The following is a 21,104-nucleotide window of genomic DNA, read 5'->3' as shown; positions in this document are numbered from 1 at the left end:
GGAGGGGAAGAGAGAGACAGAGAGGAAGGAGAGAGGGAGCGGTGGAGAAGCAGATGGGCGCTTCTCCTGTGTGCCCTGGCCGGGAATCGAACCCGGGACTTCCGCACACCAGGCCGACGCTCTACCACTGAGCCAACTGGCCAGGGCCACAAAACCCCATAACATAGGTTTTTAAGGCAAAAATCATTACTATATATAAAGAGAGCCATTAAACATTCATAAAGGATCAATTTACCAGAAAGATAAAACAGTTCTAAACATGAATACCTCCAATAAAGTGGCTTGAAAATATCAACACCCCAAATTGAAAATTACAAGGAGAAATGGTCAAATCCATACTGTAATGGGAGATTTTAATACATAATTCTCTGTATTTGATTAGCCTTTCCCCATCTCTCTCTCTCACACAATCAGTATTTAGAAGATTTGACCTAATAAAAAGAGATTTTAAAACAGCCATGCTGTAATCATTAAAAATTAAATCAATAGTTATCAATCATCCCACACAGAAAACATCAGTCCAGACCATCTTGCAAGGAAGTTCCATCAAACATTAATAGATTAACTCCTCTATTACATAAACTCTTTCAAAGAATCTAAGAGTGAATATTCCTCATTTTATAGAAATAATATAATTTTGACACTAAAACTAGATAAAAGTAGCACTGGAGAAACATGGGGTATAAACAAAAATGCAAAATTCTTACATAAAATATTAACTTACCCACTCTAGCAATATGTAAAGAAATATACTGTATCATCAGCAACTATATTTAAAAAAACAAGTTAATTCAAAATTTATAATGTAATTCACCACAGTAAAAAAAATGAAAGAAAACTTTCAGTTATCTTAACATAGGTAAACTTTTTAAAAATAAAATTCAACAACCATTTATAATAAAATGTTATAAGCAAACTAGAAGAATTTTTTGTTATGATATAAAATACATTTTCTAAAAAACCTATAATAAACCCTCTATTAATTGTCAATCAATAACATAGCTCCTTTTAAAATAAGAAACAACATAAAGATGTCTATTAGTATGACTCAGAGGTCCTGAACTGTGCAACAGGACAGGAAAATTAAAAGATAAAAATTACAAAGAAAAAAAAACCCCACCATTCTTTACAGAAGATAAATTATTAAAATTACTAAGGTAGTTTATTTTGCAAGGATGCTGGAAAAAAAATTCAATGTATAATTAACTAACTCCAGGTGGATTATAGACCTAAATGTGAAAGAAAAAACTTTAAGTCTTTTAGAAAAAACTACAGAAGACTACATATCAGAGTAGGGACCAGATTTCATAAAAATGGTTCATAAACATAAAAATTAAGAGTTTCTGTTCACCAAAAAATACTATTACAGAGTGAAACGACCTTCCACAAGTTAAGAAAAGTTATTTGCAACATACACAGTCAATTAAGGATTAATATTCAGAATATACAAAGAACTAGAAAGGTAAGAAAAAAAGAAATAACCCAATAGAAAAATGAGCAAAATGATAAATAGGCAAGCCATCAAAGAGCACATTCAAACAGCCAATTAACTACATAAAAAACTGCAACAAGAGAAATGGAAATTAAAGCACAGTGAGATACCATTATATATTCACCAGATTGGCTGAAATTTAAAAGTATGACGGTTCCAGATGTTGGTGAAGGTGCAGAGGATGGGAAGGACCCATCATACCCCACCAGCAGGAGAGTAAACGGACACTGACACATTAGGAAACAATTTGGTGCTACCTTGTAAAGCTGGGCATGCAAGTACCCTGCCAACCAACAAGTTCACACCAGAGGTGCATCTTAAATGCAACTGGAGACATGTAAATGAATTTCCATAGCAGCAGTGTTTGTAACCAGTAAAGGATGGTAAATGATTCAAATAGCTTTTTTTTAAAAAAAAATTGTGGTCTAGTCACAGAATGGAATATTACACAGCTGTGACAATAATGCAACTGCAACTACATCAGCAGCGCAGACTCAACGCGGAGTAAAAAAAGCAAGTTAGAAGACACATAGTGTATCGTTCCAGTCACATAAAACCCGAAACCAGGCAGACCGAACAGTATACTGCTTATGAGTATAAAACATACTTTGAAAAGCACGGATACAGTATACAGGCTGGGGCAATAGTAGGTTGACAGTTTTTGTATGGAAAATAATATAATAATTAATAAATAATAACAGAAATAAACCCTTGTGTTTTGTGTACTAACAAGTATAAACCTACTTTTGCCTCACCCTGTATACAAAATTTGGGATTGTGCTTACCTTTCAGGGAAGACAAAAGTATCAGTAAGGCTTTCATTTTTCAGCTGGGCGGTTGACTCATGAGTGTCTTCTAATGATATGAATGGTGCAGGTGCAGGGGTCCTAGATGCCTGCTCAGCTGGTTAGCACTTCCTGAGAAGCATAATTCAACAATCCCTGAAGTTCTGCCTCTGTGGTCGTCTCCAGGGTGGGGCTGGGGGCACAATTTCCCCCCATAAGCTGCATATCATCCCCCTAAGCCACTGAGATAAGTGTGACTCATCTCAACATCAGGTCACAGAACACAAGTAAAAAAAGATCCTAAAACTCTCCTCCACCCATTGTTTTGCATTTGGCACAAACCCGGAATCACTAGGAGTTCCGAGGATTTTCAGATACAGTAGGAAACGCCACCAGGACCAATGCCACTGATTTAAAACATGAGAAGCAACTCGAGCATGATTGAATTTCACACAGTAAGTTTGCCGGTTATTGTTTCGATTTTTGGACCAGAAGAGCCAAGAGGAAAGACAAGAAACAGAGACAGGAGCCCAGCTGGAACTCAAGCACATGCTCTGTCTTCCTGGTATTTCCTTCTCCCGTTGCCTTTAATCTATCCCTTTAGCATTTCCTCCTCTCCCTCCCATCCCAAACTCAGCATAATCTAATACTTGGTTTCAGAGTTGCCTTCAAATACTATGATTTCAGAAGACAAAAGCTGACAGATGCTTGGTCTTTAAAAACAAAACAAAACACAATACACACACAACAAAAAAGATCAGTGGCAAATTTTCCTTCAAGATGTATAACCAGACCACGCCCAATCTTAATACTGAAGGTTGCCGACTTCCTAAACTTGTTATAAACACCTTCTCAATGGAAAAGACAAAGACAGTTGCCAGGGAGCAGATCTTAGACTGATAGATGGATCTTCCTAATGACTGTTTTGACAGGACCTCAAATACTGACGTTTTGTATTATAATAGGACCATTAAATTCCTGACTCGCTTCATGTTCCATGGGACTTGAAGCTCTTGCTTGAGGTCCTAAGAGATTCAAATAAAACTAAGCAGCCTTAGACGGTGATTACACGGAACTTCCGTATAATTGTGTAACATGCTCTGGTTTAGACTTGCGGTCCTCATACTACCATCACTCCCCAAAAGCAGTGGCTTTGCCACAAATGTGCACTGCCCCGATGGTTAATCTACGCCTTCCCCCAGGGTCTGGGGCACTCAGAAAGGTGACCTGGGAAGGTCTATGGAGGGTAGGCTGGCCAAACCCACGAAGCCCTCCATGTGATTAATTTTATTGTTTTCCCAACTTAATACACCCATAACACAATGCTAGCATCACCATTATCCATCTCCAGAGCTCTTCATCTTGTAAAACCCACCGCTCTCTACCCTTTAAAACAGCAACTCCCCATTTCTCTCTCCTCCCAGTCCTGGGCAACCACCATTCTACTTTCTGTCTCTGTGTCGACTACTCATACATTTGTCTTGTTGTGACCGGCTTACTTCACTCAACATAATGTGCTCAAGGTAGATCCACACTGTTAGCATATTATAGAATTTCCTTCCTAAGACTGAATAATATTCCACATGTATATATACCATATTTTGCTTATTCATTCATTTGCTGATGGACACTGGAGTTGCTTACACATTTAGCTACTGTGAATAATGCTGCTATGAACATGGGTATACAAACATCTCCTTAAAACACTGCTTTCAATTCTTTGGGGTATATATCCAGTAGCGGAATTGCTGGGCCATGTGGTAATTCTACTTTTAATTTTTTGTGAGACCGCCACACCATTTTTTCACTGTAGCTGCAACTCTTGACATTCCTACTAGCAGGGCACAAGGGTTCCAATTTTTCCACATCCTTGTCAACACTGGTTATTTTCTGTTTGTGTGTGTTTTTTAAATAGTAGCCATCCCAATGGGTGTGAGATGGTATCTCACTGTCATTTTGGTTTGCACTTCCCTAATAATTATAGTGATGTTGAGCACCTGTTCATGTGCTTACTTACTGGCCATTCGTAGATCTTCCTTAAAGAAATGTCTCCCAGTTCTTGGCCCATTTCTGAATCGGGTTATTTGCTTTTCCACCTTATTTATCGAACACCTGCATAATACATACTATGTGCCGGGCATATCACTGTTAATTTTAACAACCCACGAGGCAGGTGCTGATTTTTCCAGGCACATTTGCCCGAGGTCACAAAGCCACAGGGTACGAAAGAACCCAGGAAACCTGATTTCCATGCTCCTGTGTGCAATTTCTGGGTTCTGTTGCCTTATGAAGAACCCTACTCCCATCAGTTCACTCCAATTCCCCCGACAAGTCCTGGACATTTAGTTCTTCTCTGCTACCTGCGTGGTTACTTGGGGTCAAAAAGAACCCTAAGAGTTGAAAGCAAGGTGGCCCAGATCCAGGGTCCCTACCTGGGAGGCACCCCATAATGCTATGACTGTAAGAAACTGGGGCTCCCATTTCCCCAGAGGGCCGGGAATGGTCTTCCAGGGCTCTAATGGTTCCATTCAATGTATTCTCTGTAAGAAACTAACCGGTAAAGGACCAGAAGACACAGGCATAAAACTTGAAGACGTGTGAGCAGTTATTTTGAGGATAATATGTCTTGAGGACCCTACGCCCAGGCAGATTTAAAAATAAGCAGGTTTCTAACATTTAAGGATGGGCCAATCTCTGAGGTTATTGAGTAAAAAGTCAACACTGTAAAGTCAATTACACTATTGACAGATACTCTTACAAGGAGATTTCACATCATAATTATATGCAAAGGAACCCAGCAAATACAAGCTGTGTAATGATCAGCTAATAAAAGTAACACTTCATCTATGTCAATAATGGTTTCAGAGTTAAGACAAACAAACATGGCCTTTGCCACTCAGTAGAGGGGAAAAAAATCCCTGAAAGACAAATATTTTCACTTAAGGAGAAGTCGCTTAGACTCACACAGAAAACCTGTCACACAAAGCAGAGTAGGAAATTGGTCTTTAGTGGGTGCTAATGACTCGCTGGCCTTCCCTCTGGCCCCAGCTGAACTGACGGGGACAGTAACCCACAGGAAATGTGCACTGCCCCAGGTACCCCTGGTCAGTGCCATGTGGTCTGACAGAAGACATTTGCTGTTGTTTTTAACTCTCTGTTAGGCTGTTCTCCTTTTAACCTCTGCTGAATTTGGTTCAATTGACACAAGCCCAAACTAAAAAGAAATTTAAATTACAGTGAATGTGAAAGAGCAAAATAAAGTTTTCTCCCCCAAACACTTCTTATTGGGTTTTACACAGACACCGATTCAGCATACTTTATGTAGCTAAGTTTACGTTCATTGTTTCCTAACACCATCTCAATGCCGACTATATGGAAAGCATTTGGGACATAAAGAGGGACTGGTACTACCAGCGAGGGTCCTTGATCTTACAGAGCTTGCAGCAGATCTCTGTCCAGTTTCTCTTCAAACTGAAGTGGGAGGTGCAGAATTTGGACAGTGAACCGGAAGTGCACGATGGTTTTCTTTAACTGGTTATCTCCAGGCCAGCTGGTAACCTGTCAGTTTCTGCAAATGGTGCTTGTGTGTTTTAATGAAACGATTCTGCTCAAACTCCTACACTCCTCAGGAAGGTCACTCTGGGACTATGTGTGCTTTGGTAGTGGGCAGGCTTTGGCCAAGTCACGTCATTGTGAAGCTACTGCCACTCAGCCCAGCCTACCCTTCCATACTCCTTCCTACAAAGGGGCTGGGCGGGGAAGCCACACTGTCTGCACCGCCTGGCTCCACGAGAGGCTCGGACAACTGGGGGTGTCACAGAGAGACCCGGAAACGGTGGAGAAAGAAGGGGCGTGCCCCTTCCTGTCCCTCTACACCCCAGCGATGCCTCCTCACCTCTGCGGCGGCCGTTCATTCCTTTAGTAGCTGCTGAATCCACTTTGTGGTTCTAAGACCTGGAGAACCGATTTCTCCACGTCCCCTTCAGGCACCTGCACCAGCAGCAGGAGCCTCGCCCCTAGAGATCCCTCTGGTCCTCCAGCATCCTCCTCTGAGCTCCGAGAGGCCAGGTCCAGCGGGTGGCACTCCCGGAGGTGTGAGTCCCCGCTCCCAAGGGGCCATTCCGCCCACTGCCTGAGCAGCGGCTCCCTGCAGGCTCCCTCCATGGCACCGAGCTCCCTTTCTTACCCTCTGGTTACTTGGTTAATCGCTTTCTACCGGGTTAATGGCTCTTTCCCTTCAAGTCTCTCTGTCTGTATACCCATTCCCAATTTTTTTTCTGTCTCTGGACGGGGCCCAAAATCAGTATTGTGATCTCTGACTGGGGAAGAAGCTGCAGTGAGCAGCTCCACTGGATTGAGTGAGGGGCACCTTGTTTTTAACCAGAAACAAGGCTTTCACTCTTTTTTTTTTTTTTTTGTATTTTTCTGAAGTGAGAGGTGGGAGGCAGATAGACAGACTCCCACATGCGCCCGACCGGGATCCACTCGGCATGCCCACCAGGGGGTGATGCTCTGCCCATCTAGGCAGCTGCTCTGTTACAACCAGAGCCATTCTAGTGCCTGAGGCGGAGGCCATGGAGCCATCCTCAGTGTCTGGGCCAACTTTGCTCCTATGGAGCCTCGGCTGCGGGAGGGGAAGAGAGAGACAGAGAGGAAGGAGGGGGGGTGGAGAAGCAAATGGGTGCTTCTCCTATGTGCCCTGACCAGGAATTGAACCCGGGACTTCCACACGCTGGGCTAACACTCTACCACTGAGCCAACCAGCCAGGGCCTAAGGCTTTCACTCTTTTACTGTAGTGCTTTATCTTCTCACCAGAGAAAGAAAATCAGTGTTTTTAAATAATGCCTCTAGAAGGTATTAATTAGTAACATTTGCAATACAGTGGTACCTGGAGATACGAACAGACCAACATATGAATTTTTTAAGATATGAGCTGCAACTCAGTCCGTATTTTTGTTTGAGATCCAAGCGAAATTCCGAGATAGGCGTTGTGATTGGGGAAGCTGCCGCTAGTTGGTGCACGGGGTCCAGTATCAGCAGTTTGATATACGAGTTGACTTGACTTACAAGCCCGGTTATAGAATGAATTAAATTCACATCTCAAGGTACCACTGTAACATATGCCATGAGGGTAATAATTAAATGAGAAGGCAGCTCCTGCCGAAGACCAAAGGTCTGCGGAGTCTGTCCCCCCTACGTGGCTCTTCCGTGCCCGTCCACAGGGAACGGTTTGCCCCCCATGCACAGCCACGCCGGAGAGCACCGGAAGAATGCTCTAGATGACGGACTGGAAGTCTACGCTTAGAAGATGCTCATGGAAACGGACAGACTGTCACTCCGTGGGAAAATAGTCTACGGCCTCAAAGTCTTCTCAGCCCGAAAGGTGAACGGAGAGTTGAGGCAGAAAAGGTTTTAAGGCAGAGCAGAAAACGGAGTGCCTCGCTCACAACGCGAGGGAAAGGCACTGGGATTCCGGCCATGGAAGGGGCTTACCATTGACGAACTCAAAAACTAGAGATCTGAGGAGAACAGGAAAGCAGGCAGAGAAAAAGACCCTACCCACGTATATTTTGGAACGTGTCACCATGTTGGGTTAGTGAAAGGGTAAGTGGTTTATAATTCTGCTACTACCGAGATCCCTCCTTAGGAAGTTCCAGACACCAGTGTCTGCCCTGAAGATCAAGTGACTTCTACCCTGGCAAGAATTGCTTGGTTTGCTGGAAAAACTTAAAAAAAAAAAAAACCAAACACCCAAAACACAGGCAAGTGGAGAGGCCTCCCGCGCTGATTCACATGAGGGAGCTAGGCCTTGATCTCCCTCAGGCACCTAGTGAGATAGACTTTCTGGGTTGTTTTCCTTTGGGACATGAAACACTATGGAAACAAAATGGCCTTCAGGTGAGAACTTAATCTATAAGTTCAAGAAAAAGGCAGGGAGGTGACGCTGTGAAGGGACGCAGTGCGGCAGGTCGCTTCCCAGAGAGCCCCTTCCCAGTGCCGTGCCAGGTGATGAGGCGTCAGCCCCTGTCCTCAGCAAGCAGGCCACTCGGGACCAGGGGGACACAGGGTCACTCATCAAAGGGACCCAGCCATAGCAAAGGGTGGTGGGTTCAAAGGAGAGAGAAATGCATCTGATGCTGGGTCGAGGCCAAGCCCAGAACAGGTGGGTTGAGGAAGCTCATGTGGGCTGGGTCTTGAAGGACGGCTGCCCTGCGTGGGAGGCTGAGGGGGACCTGAGGGCAGGAAACGGGCTGAGTAAACGGGCAAGCACTGGGCATGTCTGGGGAACGCATCTGGCTCCAGGGGATGGGAGGATGGGATGGGGTGGGGTGTCTGGGTGACGTGGTGGGGACAGGGAAGGTCCTGCCGATGGCTGGTGGCAGAGGGGTGGGCAGGAGTGGGCAGGGAAGTGGCCAAGCAGAGAGGAGCAGGCATCCAGGCCGGCCCACGTGCAGGCTCTGAGCTGGTGGTGGAGCCCAGTCTGGGCGGCGGTGGAGAGAGGGAGGGAATCAAAAACTTCCCCAAGGAAGGAAGGGCCAGCTACTTCAGCAGGGAAACGATGCCGCCTGTTACACCCAGACCACGGACCAAAGCACTCTGCACACACAACTCTGCATTCCAGTGTTCACCGCAACCCCTGCAGAGGCAGAGGAGCGGCCCCGAAGAGGAAACTGAGGCCCGGCGAGGTCAGACACCCACCCCAAGTCACGGGACGGGTCAGTGACAGGGCTGCATCTAGGGCTAGGCCCGCCAGCCCAGAGTCCAACGAACAAACCTGCTCAACGTGTCCCTCTGCCCACCTTACCCTGCTGTCTCAGAATAAAAACAAACTTAATCAGATCTGTCTGCATCTCCTCATCTGCAGACAGACCAAGATCATCTGATAGCCTGCGAAGGAGACTCTGGCATGCAGACTGCGGTCCCTGGGAGTTATTTTAACTTAATTTTTAAAAACTCAAATCAGGTTTCTCTTCTTCACTCCTTAAAGGCTGGTTCTCTGCCGCCGCCCCCACCCCAGCCAGGCCTCCCCACCCCCGTGGGACACCCGGTGCCCCTCCCTCTACGAGGCAGGCCCTGCCAGCGAGGCCGCCCTTACCTCACCGCAGCCGTCATTCCGATGGGAGTGATTGGCAATGGCCGGACTCCGGGGAACAGGCCTCGGCTCAGGACCCGGGCTCCGTTTTGTATCACTCCCGGAGGAACTGGAAAGCAAAAGAGAAAAAGACACCGTGCATGAGTTCCACTGTGACGATTTCCATGCTGAGTCAGGAATTCTGGATGGAGAGAGGGGGAGAGAGAAAGGGAGAGAGAGAGGAAGCAGAGACAAAGGCACAGAAAGTAAGCAGAGGCAGGCAGACAGACAGACAGACAGACACACACACACGGAGGCAGAGACAAAGGTGCAGAGAGCGAGACAGAAAGAAAGATACCACACTTTAAGGAAAGAGGTCCGGTCAGCCAGGTAAGACCAATAGCTTACAACCAAATTATCGATGCCTTGTTTAAACATAAAAAAATAAAATAAAAGGTGAGTTTTAAGAGCGGGCTTCAAACATGATTTTCTTGGATTCACTAAACACAAGCGTCTATCTCCAGTCAGACCCGAACAAGATCTCAAGATCTCTGGCACAACTGAACGCAGGTGCCCGAACCAAATACTTCCTCCTGCTTCCCCAGCCCCGGTCAGAGGCTGAGCACATCCTCTTCTGTCCTTATCCCCCAAGGGCACAAGACAGCCAGAAATACGAGCACAGCCGATGGTACAGGCCACGTGGCACCTCGGCGCTCACCGCACAATGATCGCGGCTGCCGGACCGAAGCCCCTCCTCCACGCTGTGGCTGGGACAAGGGTTGACAGCGTGGCTCTGGCTTCTGTCTCAGAGCCACTCAGAGCCCACTCTGGAGGGCCCGGCTTGCTCCTTCCTGAAACGCCCCCCAAGCAAATCTCCTGGGTTCACCTAACAGTCCACCTTCTCTAACCAATCTCACCTTCTTGCCAGTGGCCATCAGATCCTGTCCGTTTTCCATACAAACTCGCAGTGGCAACCACAGGAAACCCCTGACCCCTGACTCCTTCCGACTGCCCAACAGCAGTTTTGTCGGGTTCAAGCTAAGATTCTTACCGCACCTACCAGCACCCCTCCCTTGTCAACGGGGCCAGAGTGCTGCGTGAGGTGAGAACACCGGTACCCTGGGATTTCAGTTCAGTTCTCGCGAGACTTTGTGCACTGTGCTTTTCCAAAGACCACACCAAAAAAAAAATAAAATAAAATAAAATAAAGAAAGAAAACTTTAGAAAATTATACATTCCAAAATGGAAACCACTCCGGATATATTAAGTTTTTAAAGCTGGTATTATTTGTGTAGAAAAAGTACATTCTACAAAATACACACGTACTTTCTTACACATCTAAATTCCAAATCTCTAAGAGCATGTTTATATAAATATTCCAACCCTTGAACCACGCAGTATGAACATCCACTCCTGAATGTGGGATAACGTTATAGAATGATTTTTGGGGTGTTTTGGAGCTCTTGCTAGCATTTCTGCCTTTTGTCTTATGTGGGTCTGCGTAAGGCTCTTTCTTGTCACTAGGTTTTACAAAGGGCGGGGCGTGACAGAAAAACAACACTATTACACAAAGTCAATACTACTAGTGCTGTTTCTGACCATAGTTAATTGTGAAAGTAGGCTTAACTAGCCATCGAGAACTCCTCCTCATCCCTTACTATTAGCCTGACTGAAGATAATAGATCATCTCAGGCAGGAGACTCACCAAGCCTCTTACAGGCATGAAACTTGTAATGTGATACTGCAGCTGATTCCCATACTTTGCTTAGTTGATGAGTTCTCTAAAAGAAAGAGTGTCTAAAATTTCTATTATCCAATTTACATGCTCTGATTTCAAGATCTCCTATAAAGCTGTAAGACAGTGTGGTACTGGCATTAAGTATAGACAAAGAGATCAATGGAACAAACTAGAATCAAGAACTAGACCCAAACATATGTGGTCAGCTGATTTTTGACAAAAGCATCAAGACAATACTATGCGGGAAGATCCTTTTTGGAAAGAAAGGAACCTTGATCCTAACCTCATACCATATATGCAAGTTAATCAGAAATGGATAATAAATCTAAATGTAAGAAATAACACTAGAGAATTCTGAGAAGAAAATACAGGGAAAAAATACCAACAATTCTCCAGAAAAGATATGCAAAGGCCAGCAGAACTCTGGGGTTTGCAGACGGGGCGAGCGTGAACTTGTATGCTGTCTGAAAGGACAGGCTTTCCATTTGCATGTTTTGGGGGCTGAGAGAAAGGGTCTTCCAACTTTTTTGCTATGTGGTGCTTTCCTCAAGATAGTCAGATAACCACGGATTCAGTCTAAGTCGGATAACACTACCCAATATATCAGTCACTATGGGTCTCATCAAGAGCAGCAAGCAAATCTGATAGAACAGAGCACCTGATAAATATTTAAAACCCATACCATAGTTACAATTCTTGTCAGTAAAAATTATTATAGTCCCTTATGCAGATCCTATCAACTAATGAATTAAGTGAAGGGAACATTGGGTCATCATACTTAAGTGGGATGGAAAAAGAATTAAAAGCAATGAAAATATACTAAGGTAAGTGCTGGGGCATACGGGGTGGAGACACCCAACCTAAAGTAAGGGGTATCTGGGAAGACTTCCTGTAGGCAGAGGAACAACATTTACAAGGCCTAGAAGTGATAAAAAGCACAATTTGCACAGGATCTAGACAGTGACGTTGCTAAAGCATCCTGCTTTGCTAATGCAGGAATGAGACCCGTTTGGATTTTATCCCACAGAGAAAACCATTCATGAGGACATGGTCTTCAGCACAGTGGCTGAGAGCCAGGCTGTGGGGTCGGACGACCCAGATCTGCACCCCATCTTTGTCATTTCCAGCCTGTGTCCCCTCAAGAAGCTACTTAAGTACAATGGAGGCAAAACATGGTATTTATCTCACAGAGTATTTGGAGATTTTACTGAGTTAATAAAGGCACGATTATTTAGAAAATTATATGTTAGTTATCAGTACCATTGTCACCATCAACACAATCAACATCCACAGATAGAGCGACCCTGAGGTGGCCCATGCTTTCTCCATGCCAGGGGAGTCGCAAACCCATTATGAACGAAATGAGACCAGAGCCAGACCACGTTGGAAGGACTTGGCCATCTTTCAGGTTCCAGAGTTGTCGAAAGAACAACAACTGCTCTTCTGTGGCTTCTGTTCCTCTGTCCCCATCCTGTCGGTCACCCTGGTACAAGGACTAGGGAGGCATGGAGTGTGGAGAGAGCAGACGGGAGCCATGGAACACACGCTCTCAGGGACTCTGGCAAAACGGCAGAATCGCCTGCCAGTCCACGCACCCCGATGACAGTGCCCCACGCCCACAGTCCTCTGCCCGAGTGCCCGGAACCTTTAAGCACCAGGGGCAGGCCCGACAGGAAGCCAGTCCTCCCTCAACACCTCCTGGAGACCAGTTTCTTGTGACGGGCCTTGCCTCACTTCAGCCTTCATGGAAGGAGTGTCCTGTGGCCCTTAAGAGGACACTTGGGACAACTTGACCTCCATCCAAAGTCTTACCCCATCACTAGCTCTGTGGTTTTGGGCAAGTGCCTTAACTTTTCTGAGCTTCAGTTTCCTCACTTGTACACTACGCATAAATATGCCAACTAGGATTATTTTGAGGATTAAATTACACAAATTGCATAAACTGCTTAGCTGAGAGGCTGGCCCATCACATAAGCTCATCATCCCCACCACTGCATTCATCTTCCCATCACGCCCTCTCACCTCTCTAGCGTCCTATTTCTATTGTAGTTGTCTGTGAGGCACAGGGCCTCGTGGGCTCAGGACACGGGGAGATTCTTGCAGGCTCTTGTGCTGTTTGTAGTTACCCCTTGCTCTGCTCTGCACTTACCCACTAAAACATCTTCCTGATTGGCGAACTGTATTCACTCCAAAGAGGAGCTCAGGGACAGAGCTACCCCCGCGGCATCAAGAGGCTTTCCCTGAGCTAGTTCCTGAACTGCACAAGACTTCTGGCACGGAAACCGGACTCTTTCTTCTTCTGCATCCTGGAGCTGCTTCTCAAATGAGCTGCAACTGCTCGGTGCCTGTGCCAACCCTGGCATTTCTCAACCCTTGTCACTGGCAGCGCTCTCCACGTTGGGGATGGTGGATGCACCTGTCTGCTGATGCCAGAAACCAGCTGTGATGCAGCACTGGTCCCCCATCGTTCTTCCCTTCTGTCTCCACCCGCCAGTGTCGGGCACACGGCTTCCGAGGAGGAATCACAGGCCATCGAAAACATGCGAGAAAGGTGTTCCGAGGTCTATGCTTCACCGCCTTTTTTTGATTCTGGGGCCCTAAAGGGGCATGAGGTCCATTCCTCTGGCCCATTCCCGATCAGCATGTCTATCTTTCCGTTCCCTTCACTATGCATTTCCCTCAGTCTGTCATCACAGCACATAAAGCCCCAGCTCTTGACCACCGGCGCGCCACCCAATGTAGTAAATCACACCTGGGCTCCAGCTGGAGAAGAGATGTAATAAGGTAACTGGACATTTACAATCAAGCCCCAGCTCGGGTGTGTGGCTCCCACCAGCAAAGGCACAGGCCTCCAGCCCCAGCCCTTTCTGTCACATCATTCGGCGCTCGTAGGCGAGGAGACACACATCGGAGACTCTCAACTTCTCGAAACCGGATGCCAAGGATATCGGCACCAGAGCTCGTCAAGTTAACAGACTGACTCTAAACTTTCTTATTTTTAACCAGCAAGAAAGCGACACTCACACCCAAGCGAGAGTCGAACCAAGCAGCACCGCTCACTGTGATCTGAACGTGAGCATCTTGGAGACCTAAAAAGAGTCAGTGGCGCAAGACAAACGTCCCTCCCTGCCTCGCCTCCCCCGCCCCCGCACGTCCTCATCCCAGCATACCCCCCCCCCCCAGCATGCTTAGCTCCCTCGGTGTTCAGAGCTTCTAAAATTAACCTCTGAGCTCCTACTGCTGCCCTTGGAGAGCAGCCCTGGCAAACGATACCTGAGGCCATAAGCTGAGCAGCCAGGTGATCTGACAATCCTTCCTTTCCCTAATGCCACTGCTGGCCTCTCCACCTGCTGACGACTTAGAAGGATGCTGGGGAACCACCTGCGATAGGGGCACAGACTTCCTGGCGGTGGCTCTTCCCCCGCGCCTGGTGCGTCGGTACATTTCCCAGTCCCGGGCAGGGCGCAGAACGCGCCCATTTCGTTGTTTTATTATCTAGCATTCCTCACTGGGAACCTTCCAACCAGGGATTATATAAGCCTTTGAAGATGAATAATTGGTGATCTGACTTCTGGCTTCAAAACAGTACCTCCACCAGGGTTAAAGATGACTCACGGGGCTTGTCACAGGGGATAGCAAAGCCGGTCCTTAGGTCGACTCCAGAAGCTGGAAGCAGTCTACAAGCCTGCTTTGGTGAGCGCAGGGGCGGGGGAGGGGAGGCGGATGGATCTGACCAGGAGCATAACGCAAAGTTGAAGAGATAATGAGGCAGCAATCAATGCTCTGCCCTCATTTTTCTGGAAGTAGCGTCCTATGGAGCAGGGGAGACAGCGCGGCACTCCCTGTCGAACATTTCCCTCTCTGCAAACGGGCAAAGTCGGGAAGAGATGAAGTCACCACCGCCAGTGCTGCTGGCGGGTTCGGCACACCGCACCAGGTTGGAGCCTGAGGTGGTAATTAGATGCACACTGGCGTCTCCTTGAAAGGGAAGCATCTGGCTGCAATGAGAGGCCGAAGGGGGGGCTGTCAGGCCAGCAGCCGCTGCCGTGCAAGTTCTCACTGGATTCGGACAGGCGGTAAAGAAACAGTGGAGCCAAGAAATGGTGGGCCATTCCTTTGTTAAAGTCTCGCACTGGCCAATGAGCAAACACAGTTTGGAAAACACTTCCTTTCATTCAGGGCTCCCAAAGCCCTGACACATTCTCCAGTTCCACAACCAGAAGAATCTTCTCCTTGTTCCTCCTAGAATCAAAGGCCCCAACCAGCCTCAGTGGAGCTCGCAAAGCTCCTCAGCTCTGGTTCCCCATCTGCACACCTTCTCTCTCTGCAAAACTGGCTTCTTCCTCAGCACCCTGCATGCATTCTTTCTGCTCTCGCTGCCAAACTGCCTGGGTCCTCAAAGACCCCTCCTGCAGCAAACATGAGCAAAACAATGGCCCCTCCCAAGCAAGAAGGTAATCCACAATATGCAATCAACTCCCCTGCTCTGAGGGCAAGCACACATGTGGCTGCCTAGCACCATTTTTAACAATAAAAGTGAGCAAACTCAAAAAATACAAATTTTACAAACTCATTTGCCCAACAGGGGCCCACAGGAAGTCCTGCTCAAGTCATACACGGAGTGCTGGGCTCCGCTGGGGCAGCGAGGGGCTCCTCAAAGATCAAGGGCCTTGGTTGATTGAGGTTATCACAAGCTTCTTGAGTCGCTTCCTTTGAACGACCCACTCTGCTCAGACCCTGGCCTGTGGCCACTTGGCCAGCCCCTAGCTAGCTTTGCAGAGGTCGAGCGAGGGCAGGATAAAAGAGAAGATCTAAGTGGCCCTGCCCAGTGATGTGAAGTAGACTGGGCTACGAAGGGCAATAACACAGGAGAAGTATTTCACGCTATCCGCCCAGTCTCCTACAGCTGAGAGCAACCGCGGTAGGCAGACCAGGCTGGTGGCCCCACTCAAACAGGAGCATCAGCGAACCCAGGAGGTGAAAACAAGAGGCTTTGTACACAGAGCGGTTCTCCAGAGCAGCCTGGGGAGAATGCAGGCAGGCTGGATGCAGACAGGAACCGACACTCCCCAATGTGGGCAGTGGGGGGACCCCAGAGCCTGGATGATACACGCACACATCCACGTGGACACACACACACACACACACACACACACACACACACACCCTGGGCAGGCTACTCACACGCCATCAGGATGGCTGGGTGTCTGCCACCTTTGAAACTTTTTGCTAAGGAAGCCATTCTCACCATTTCAAAGCCTTGGGCAAAGCTGGTGACGCAGGAAGCGTCATCATGACAAGTCTCTAAAACTTCCCCCATTGGGGGGCAGGGTTCCGTGTCAAATCCCAGCATAAGAAACACTACACAGTGTACCATGGCAATAAAGGGAGGCAAAGGAAGGGCGAAGCAGAGAAGAGCGAAGTGAAATCAGAGTGGAGACGGTGCGCCTGTGACCGTGTTTATCAGGAGCACACGAGCAGACACGCAGTGCTCCCGTCTGGTCTGCCGGGCTCTGCAGCCCACTGATGACGCTCTACCTTGACCTCCGGGGGACTTTACAGGGCCTGGGGCCAGAGGGGAGGGTGAACACACAGACCAGAGGGGAAGATGAGTAACCACCCTCTCCCCAGTCTTCAATGTACTGTTGCTCCTGCCGAGGGTGTCCCCTTCCACGACCTCTGTAGGTGTCCTGGCTCCCTCCTGCCAGGACCCGGGGCCCCTCCCGGTGTTAGGCGTCCATGGGCTGGGCTTCTCCCCGTGGGAAAGGTGAGGGAGGAAAGCCTTCTAAGAACCAGCCTCCAGCTTGAACACATGGACACGGAGCTTTGAATACTCAACTTCAGCATTTCAAAGTAAATCAGACTATGGAAGCCCCCCCCCCCCAAATAATTATTTACAGTCTGATGTTACAGTGACGGAGAAGTTGACTTAAGTCATGAGAACACTAAAAACCATGAACTTGTCAACTGATCAGAAAAAAACCCTTTCCCTGTTCTACCTGCGGCCGGGAGCCCAGTGAGACTGGCAGGGCAGCTGCTGAGGAACGGCTCGCGGCCGACCCCTTCGCCTCTGCCCTCTTCACTCCGCTCCTCCAGTGCATCAAAAATGTGGTTTTAGATCAACGATCGCTGTGTACAGTAGCCGGAAGCTACGGAAGGGACCAGAATCTTACTCAGCTCTGATGGAATCAGTACGTTTCACCCATGACAAGTTACGTAACTTGATTTTAGAAGACATTTCGGGCTGTAACTCGATTGCAACATGGCCTGCACTCTTCCTGCAATGTCACCTGAGAATGGAGTTGTTGTTTATTATTATTATTCTATAACTTCCAACATCATTTAAAAACCACACGACAGGTTAACTGCGAGTTTAAAGGGCCGTGCCTGGGACGTTTCAATGGCCAGTGATCTGAGTTTAGCAAAGAGAGACTGGGAATTCCGCACCTTTCTTTAGGAGTTAACAGCAGCCCCCTGGCCAAGGGACAAGTCCTTCCTGAGAATGCTTGCCTGTATTTTTGGGTTTGTTTTCTTTTAAAAAAGGAACTAGTAACAAAGGATGTGGTTAAGTTTTTTACAGCCGTGGGAAGGCTGTGACAAGTGCAGGGCTGGGCGGGGCGGCCTGGGAGTCCGCACCAGCCCACTGCTCACAGACGACAACCTGCTCCGAGTCTGAGGCTGGATGCGCCTCTGGGGGAACCACTACCGACCGCGACAGTGGAGGGTTCCCCTGGCTCAGGACGCCACCCAGTCCTGTGTGAGCGGGAGCCCCCTAACCGGTGAAGTCCTGGCCATCAGACTGAGCCGGGTGGGCGCCAGCCCCTGGTGCCGCGGTGGGGGGTCCGCGCCTCACGTCACCATCTTCACGCGGTGTGTTTCCTCTATAGGAGGCTGCAGAGCAGCAGTGTCCTGACCACGTGCCGCGCAGACCCTGGGGGACAAGTGGGCAGAATAACTGATCTCGAGTCAGTAGCACGAGGGGGCAGATACCGCCACGTGAGGCCATTCCTCATCATCACAGCAGTCCAGCTCCAGATGCGGGGAGAAAAGCATTAGGCAGTGGACAGGAAAGAAGTTCAAAGGAGGAAAAGATTCGTCTTGAGCTTGATATCGCTTAACGGCCGACAGAAGGTGAAGAAGACAGGAGCTCTGCTTAGCTAAATGCGCCCTGCCCTTCTAAGGCAGCACGAGATGCTGGTGGGGGTGGAAGGGGCACCTTGGGGGGGCCCATCTCAAGGCTATTCCAAGCTCCTGCACAACATGCACCTCAGCCAGACTTTCCTCTCCTCTCCAGCTCTACACAACAGTAGCCTGCTATTAATGAGATCCCCAAAGGGAAAGGAATTTCTAAAAATGGGCACTGCTCAGCTCCATGGCTGTTAAGCTGGCCCCACGTAGCGTCTTCCAGCAGAAACTAAAAACTCACAGGGACCATTCCTGCAGGAGCAAAGAAGGTCTCTCCGCTGGGACTCATTATAGGGTCTGCTTCCCTTCCCCCACGTCTTAAGCCCTGAAAATGATACCGGAACTTGGTCATCTTGGAGAAGCACCTAAGCATTCACTCATCCATATGCATGGCCGCATGTTTATATGCATATGCATGTAATCATGCACTCGGGTCATTTTAAAGTGATTCTACAAGAGAAGTTCTACTGGGACATTAGTTCTTCCTGTGGCCTGGTATATAAATGAGAAGGTTAAGTTCACAAACTATGGTGCCGAAAGCTATAGAAATAGCTACTCACAACCTGCTTGTATCTCAGGGGGAGTATTCAAAAGCATCATGGCACTGGCAGCATCAATGTCAGGATCTGGAAAAATCAACCAATAAATAACATTATTTACAACGGGGCCAGGTGTATGTGTGGTTTTTTCCCCCTGCACGTTATAGTTTATGAATGCAACAGAGAAAAAAAAAATCCGGAAATTAGATGAGCTATTCCAAAGGTGACTTTCTTCCCACTATGATTTGAGAGGAGGAAAGGTATTCTAGCATAAGCTATAAAAGGAAGGTTTATACCTTTAAAAAAAAAAAATCAAAGCATGGTCTCTTCTCATTTTGCTAATTTCATAATTTGCCCTGTATGTTCCTGATCACTTGCTGGTCTATGCACCCCTACAGCTTGTTCCCCTGGGGTGCAGGCGTGGGAGAGTGGGGTGACAATAGGAAGTTCAGCCCCAGGAATCTTTAATGAACTGGGGAAGCTCACAGCATCAAGAAGAGAAAGCATTAAACACACCTGCCTCTAGAGAGACACAAACAAGACGTCTGGTCATTTCTACTGGTCAGCAGAATGTAAATGGTATTTTACGAGAGTGTGTGCATGCACTGTGGTAGTGCAGGAGGTGGAAGGAATGAAAAAACACACACTTAAAACATACATAAACAAATTAAGTTATGATGTTGAGAGCACAATGTCTGCTTCCACATTAATTATTGCTTTTAATATGGGGCCAAAAAAAAAAAATACTCATCACTTCATTGCTGTAATTCGTAATAGGTTTCTGACTCCTTACTGATCCACCGGTCGACAGATGGCAGGTTATATAGAGACAGAGAAAAATATTATCCTTTTATAACTAAATTCATTTTCCTTTGAGAAACAGCAGCGCGGCTGCTATGGAAATGAAAGTCACCATGGCAACAGTAAACAACCCCAAGAATGGTCACTGAATAGGCTGAAAAGAACATCTGCCCCAGCGCAGCGTCCCAGCTGCCCTGGGGCGAAATTCGCTAATAGTGTGGTGATGCTGCGCGTGACAGAAGCCGCCGCCTGTGCCCTGTCCAAATAAATGAAGTGTGCAATTGAAGTCGACATCAAAATGCCTGTCCTTGCAGATTACTACCTCCGTGTCCGCTAAACCCAATGACTAATGGTGGAGGGACGGGGGGAGGGGGAGTCCGCACTTGTCAGTTTTTGTACAAATTGCATATCAAAAATTTCAATTTACTACTAATGGCTTCACGGCACTTTATTTTGGGTATTATGCTTGAAAACGACTTTTCTACTGTTTAAAAAAGTACGTTTTTCATATTTTCTATGTGCAGTTTAATTCCAAGGGAGTAATGTGAAGTGGTAGAGAGCCCCACAAGTGATTAGTAATATAGATGATGCTGGGTTCCACAGGACAATGTCTCAAAAAAAAAAAAAAATTAAATAAAAAGTAAAAGAGCTTTTACTCTGCAAGCCCCTTTTCTATTGTGCCTGCAGGAGGCCCATTACTTACACTCCATAATGGAGTGAAAGTTTATTTTAATAAGTGCATTGTATGAGAAACAGGTAAATTAACTTGTTTGGCAATTCCTGGGGTGAAATTCCTACAACAGCCATCGCCCCCCCACCGACATGAAAATATATATTAGTTGAAGGATGAACTGAAAGACTTACAGCTCCACTCACGGCTCCCGGGGTTCCCGCTGCCCCCGCCCTCCTCATTTCCCACAAGGCCTGTTGCCAAGATGCAGAATCCGGCACCCCGCAAGCCTCCCGAGTGAGCCGCTCCCGGGAGCAGAGCAAGCAGAGCGAGGTGCCCTGGGGGGCTGGAGCCTTCCCCTTCTACTCCCTCTTTTTGGAAACATCCCTTTCCTGTCTCCAGGCAGAGAAAACATGCCTGTTTCCTGCGGCAAGTCAAGGCTCTCTGCCATCTTCCAGAAGGCGGTTCCACAGGCAACCCACACTGACCTGGCCCTATGGTCCCCGCCTCTGCAGGCGACCCTTACCCCGAGCTTTCCCGAACCACCAGGAGATTCGATCAGAGTGGAACGAGAGGAAACACAGGTAAGAAGCCAGCAGTCTTTTCCTATTTACTTTGCCAGGAAAAAAAAAAATGTGAAAGACATAATGAAATAAATGAGAGAGAAGGTAGAGAAAGAGACCTTACGAAAAGGGCTATCATCAACACTCCCATGAATTTCATAGAACCTAACGGGAACTTGAATACTTCAGAACCACGGAACACCCACCTGCCACCTCGCACAAGCCAATGAACCCACAAACTGAGTAAAAACAAGGCTT

At 47.5% G+C, this 21,104-nt stretch overlaps 1 protein-coding gene and 1 non-coding gene across 7 annotated transcripts in view; both read right to left on the bottom strand.

Moving 5' to 3' along the window:
• The window catches only part of FOXN3 (forkhead box N3), a 404,457-nt gene that overhangs the window by 14,294 nt on the left and 369,059 nt on the right, over window positions 1–21,104 (bottom strand). For 4 of the 6 annotated variants that reach the window (XM_066276097.1, XM_066276098.1, XM_066276099.1 and 1 more), the window contains 2 exons: window positions 18,834–18,899; window positions 9,375–9,480 (listed from right to left, as the gene is read on the bottom strand). In XM_066276097.1, the coding sequence (XP_066132194.1) occupies window positions 9,375–9,480; window positions 18,834–18,899 (172 nt within the window). The remainder of the gene's footprint in view (window positions 1–9,374; window positions 9,481–18,833; window positions 18,900–21,104) is intronic. The other 2 variants (XM_066276100.1, XM_066276101.1) reach the window with 2 other exon arrangements.
• Window positions 72–147, bottom strand: TRNAT-GGU (transfer RNA threonine (anticodon GGU)). Its single transcript has one exon. It is a non-coding gene; the product is annotated as a tRNA-Thr (tRNA).

This window comes from Saccopteryx bilineata, chromosome 4 (genome assembly GCF_036850765.1).
Source record: "Saccopteryx bilineata isolate mSacBil1 chromosome 4, mSacBil1_pri_phased_curated, whole genome shotgun sequence".
NCBI classification, from domain to species: Eukaryota; Metazoa; Chordata; class Mammalia; order Chiroptera; family Emballonuridae; genus Saccopteryx; species Saccopteryx bilineata.
This window is presented reverse-complemented; position numbering and strand designations above follow the sequence as displayed.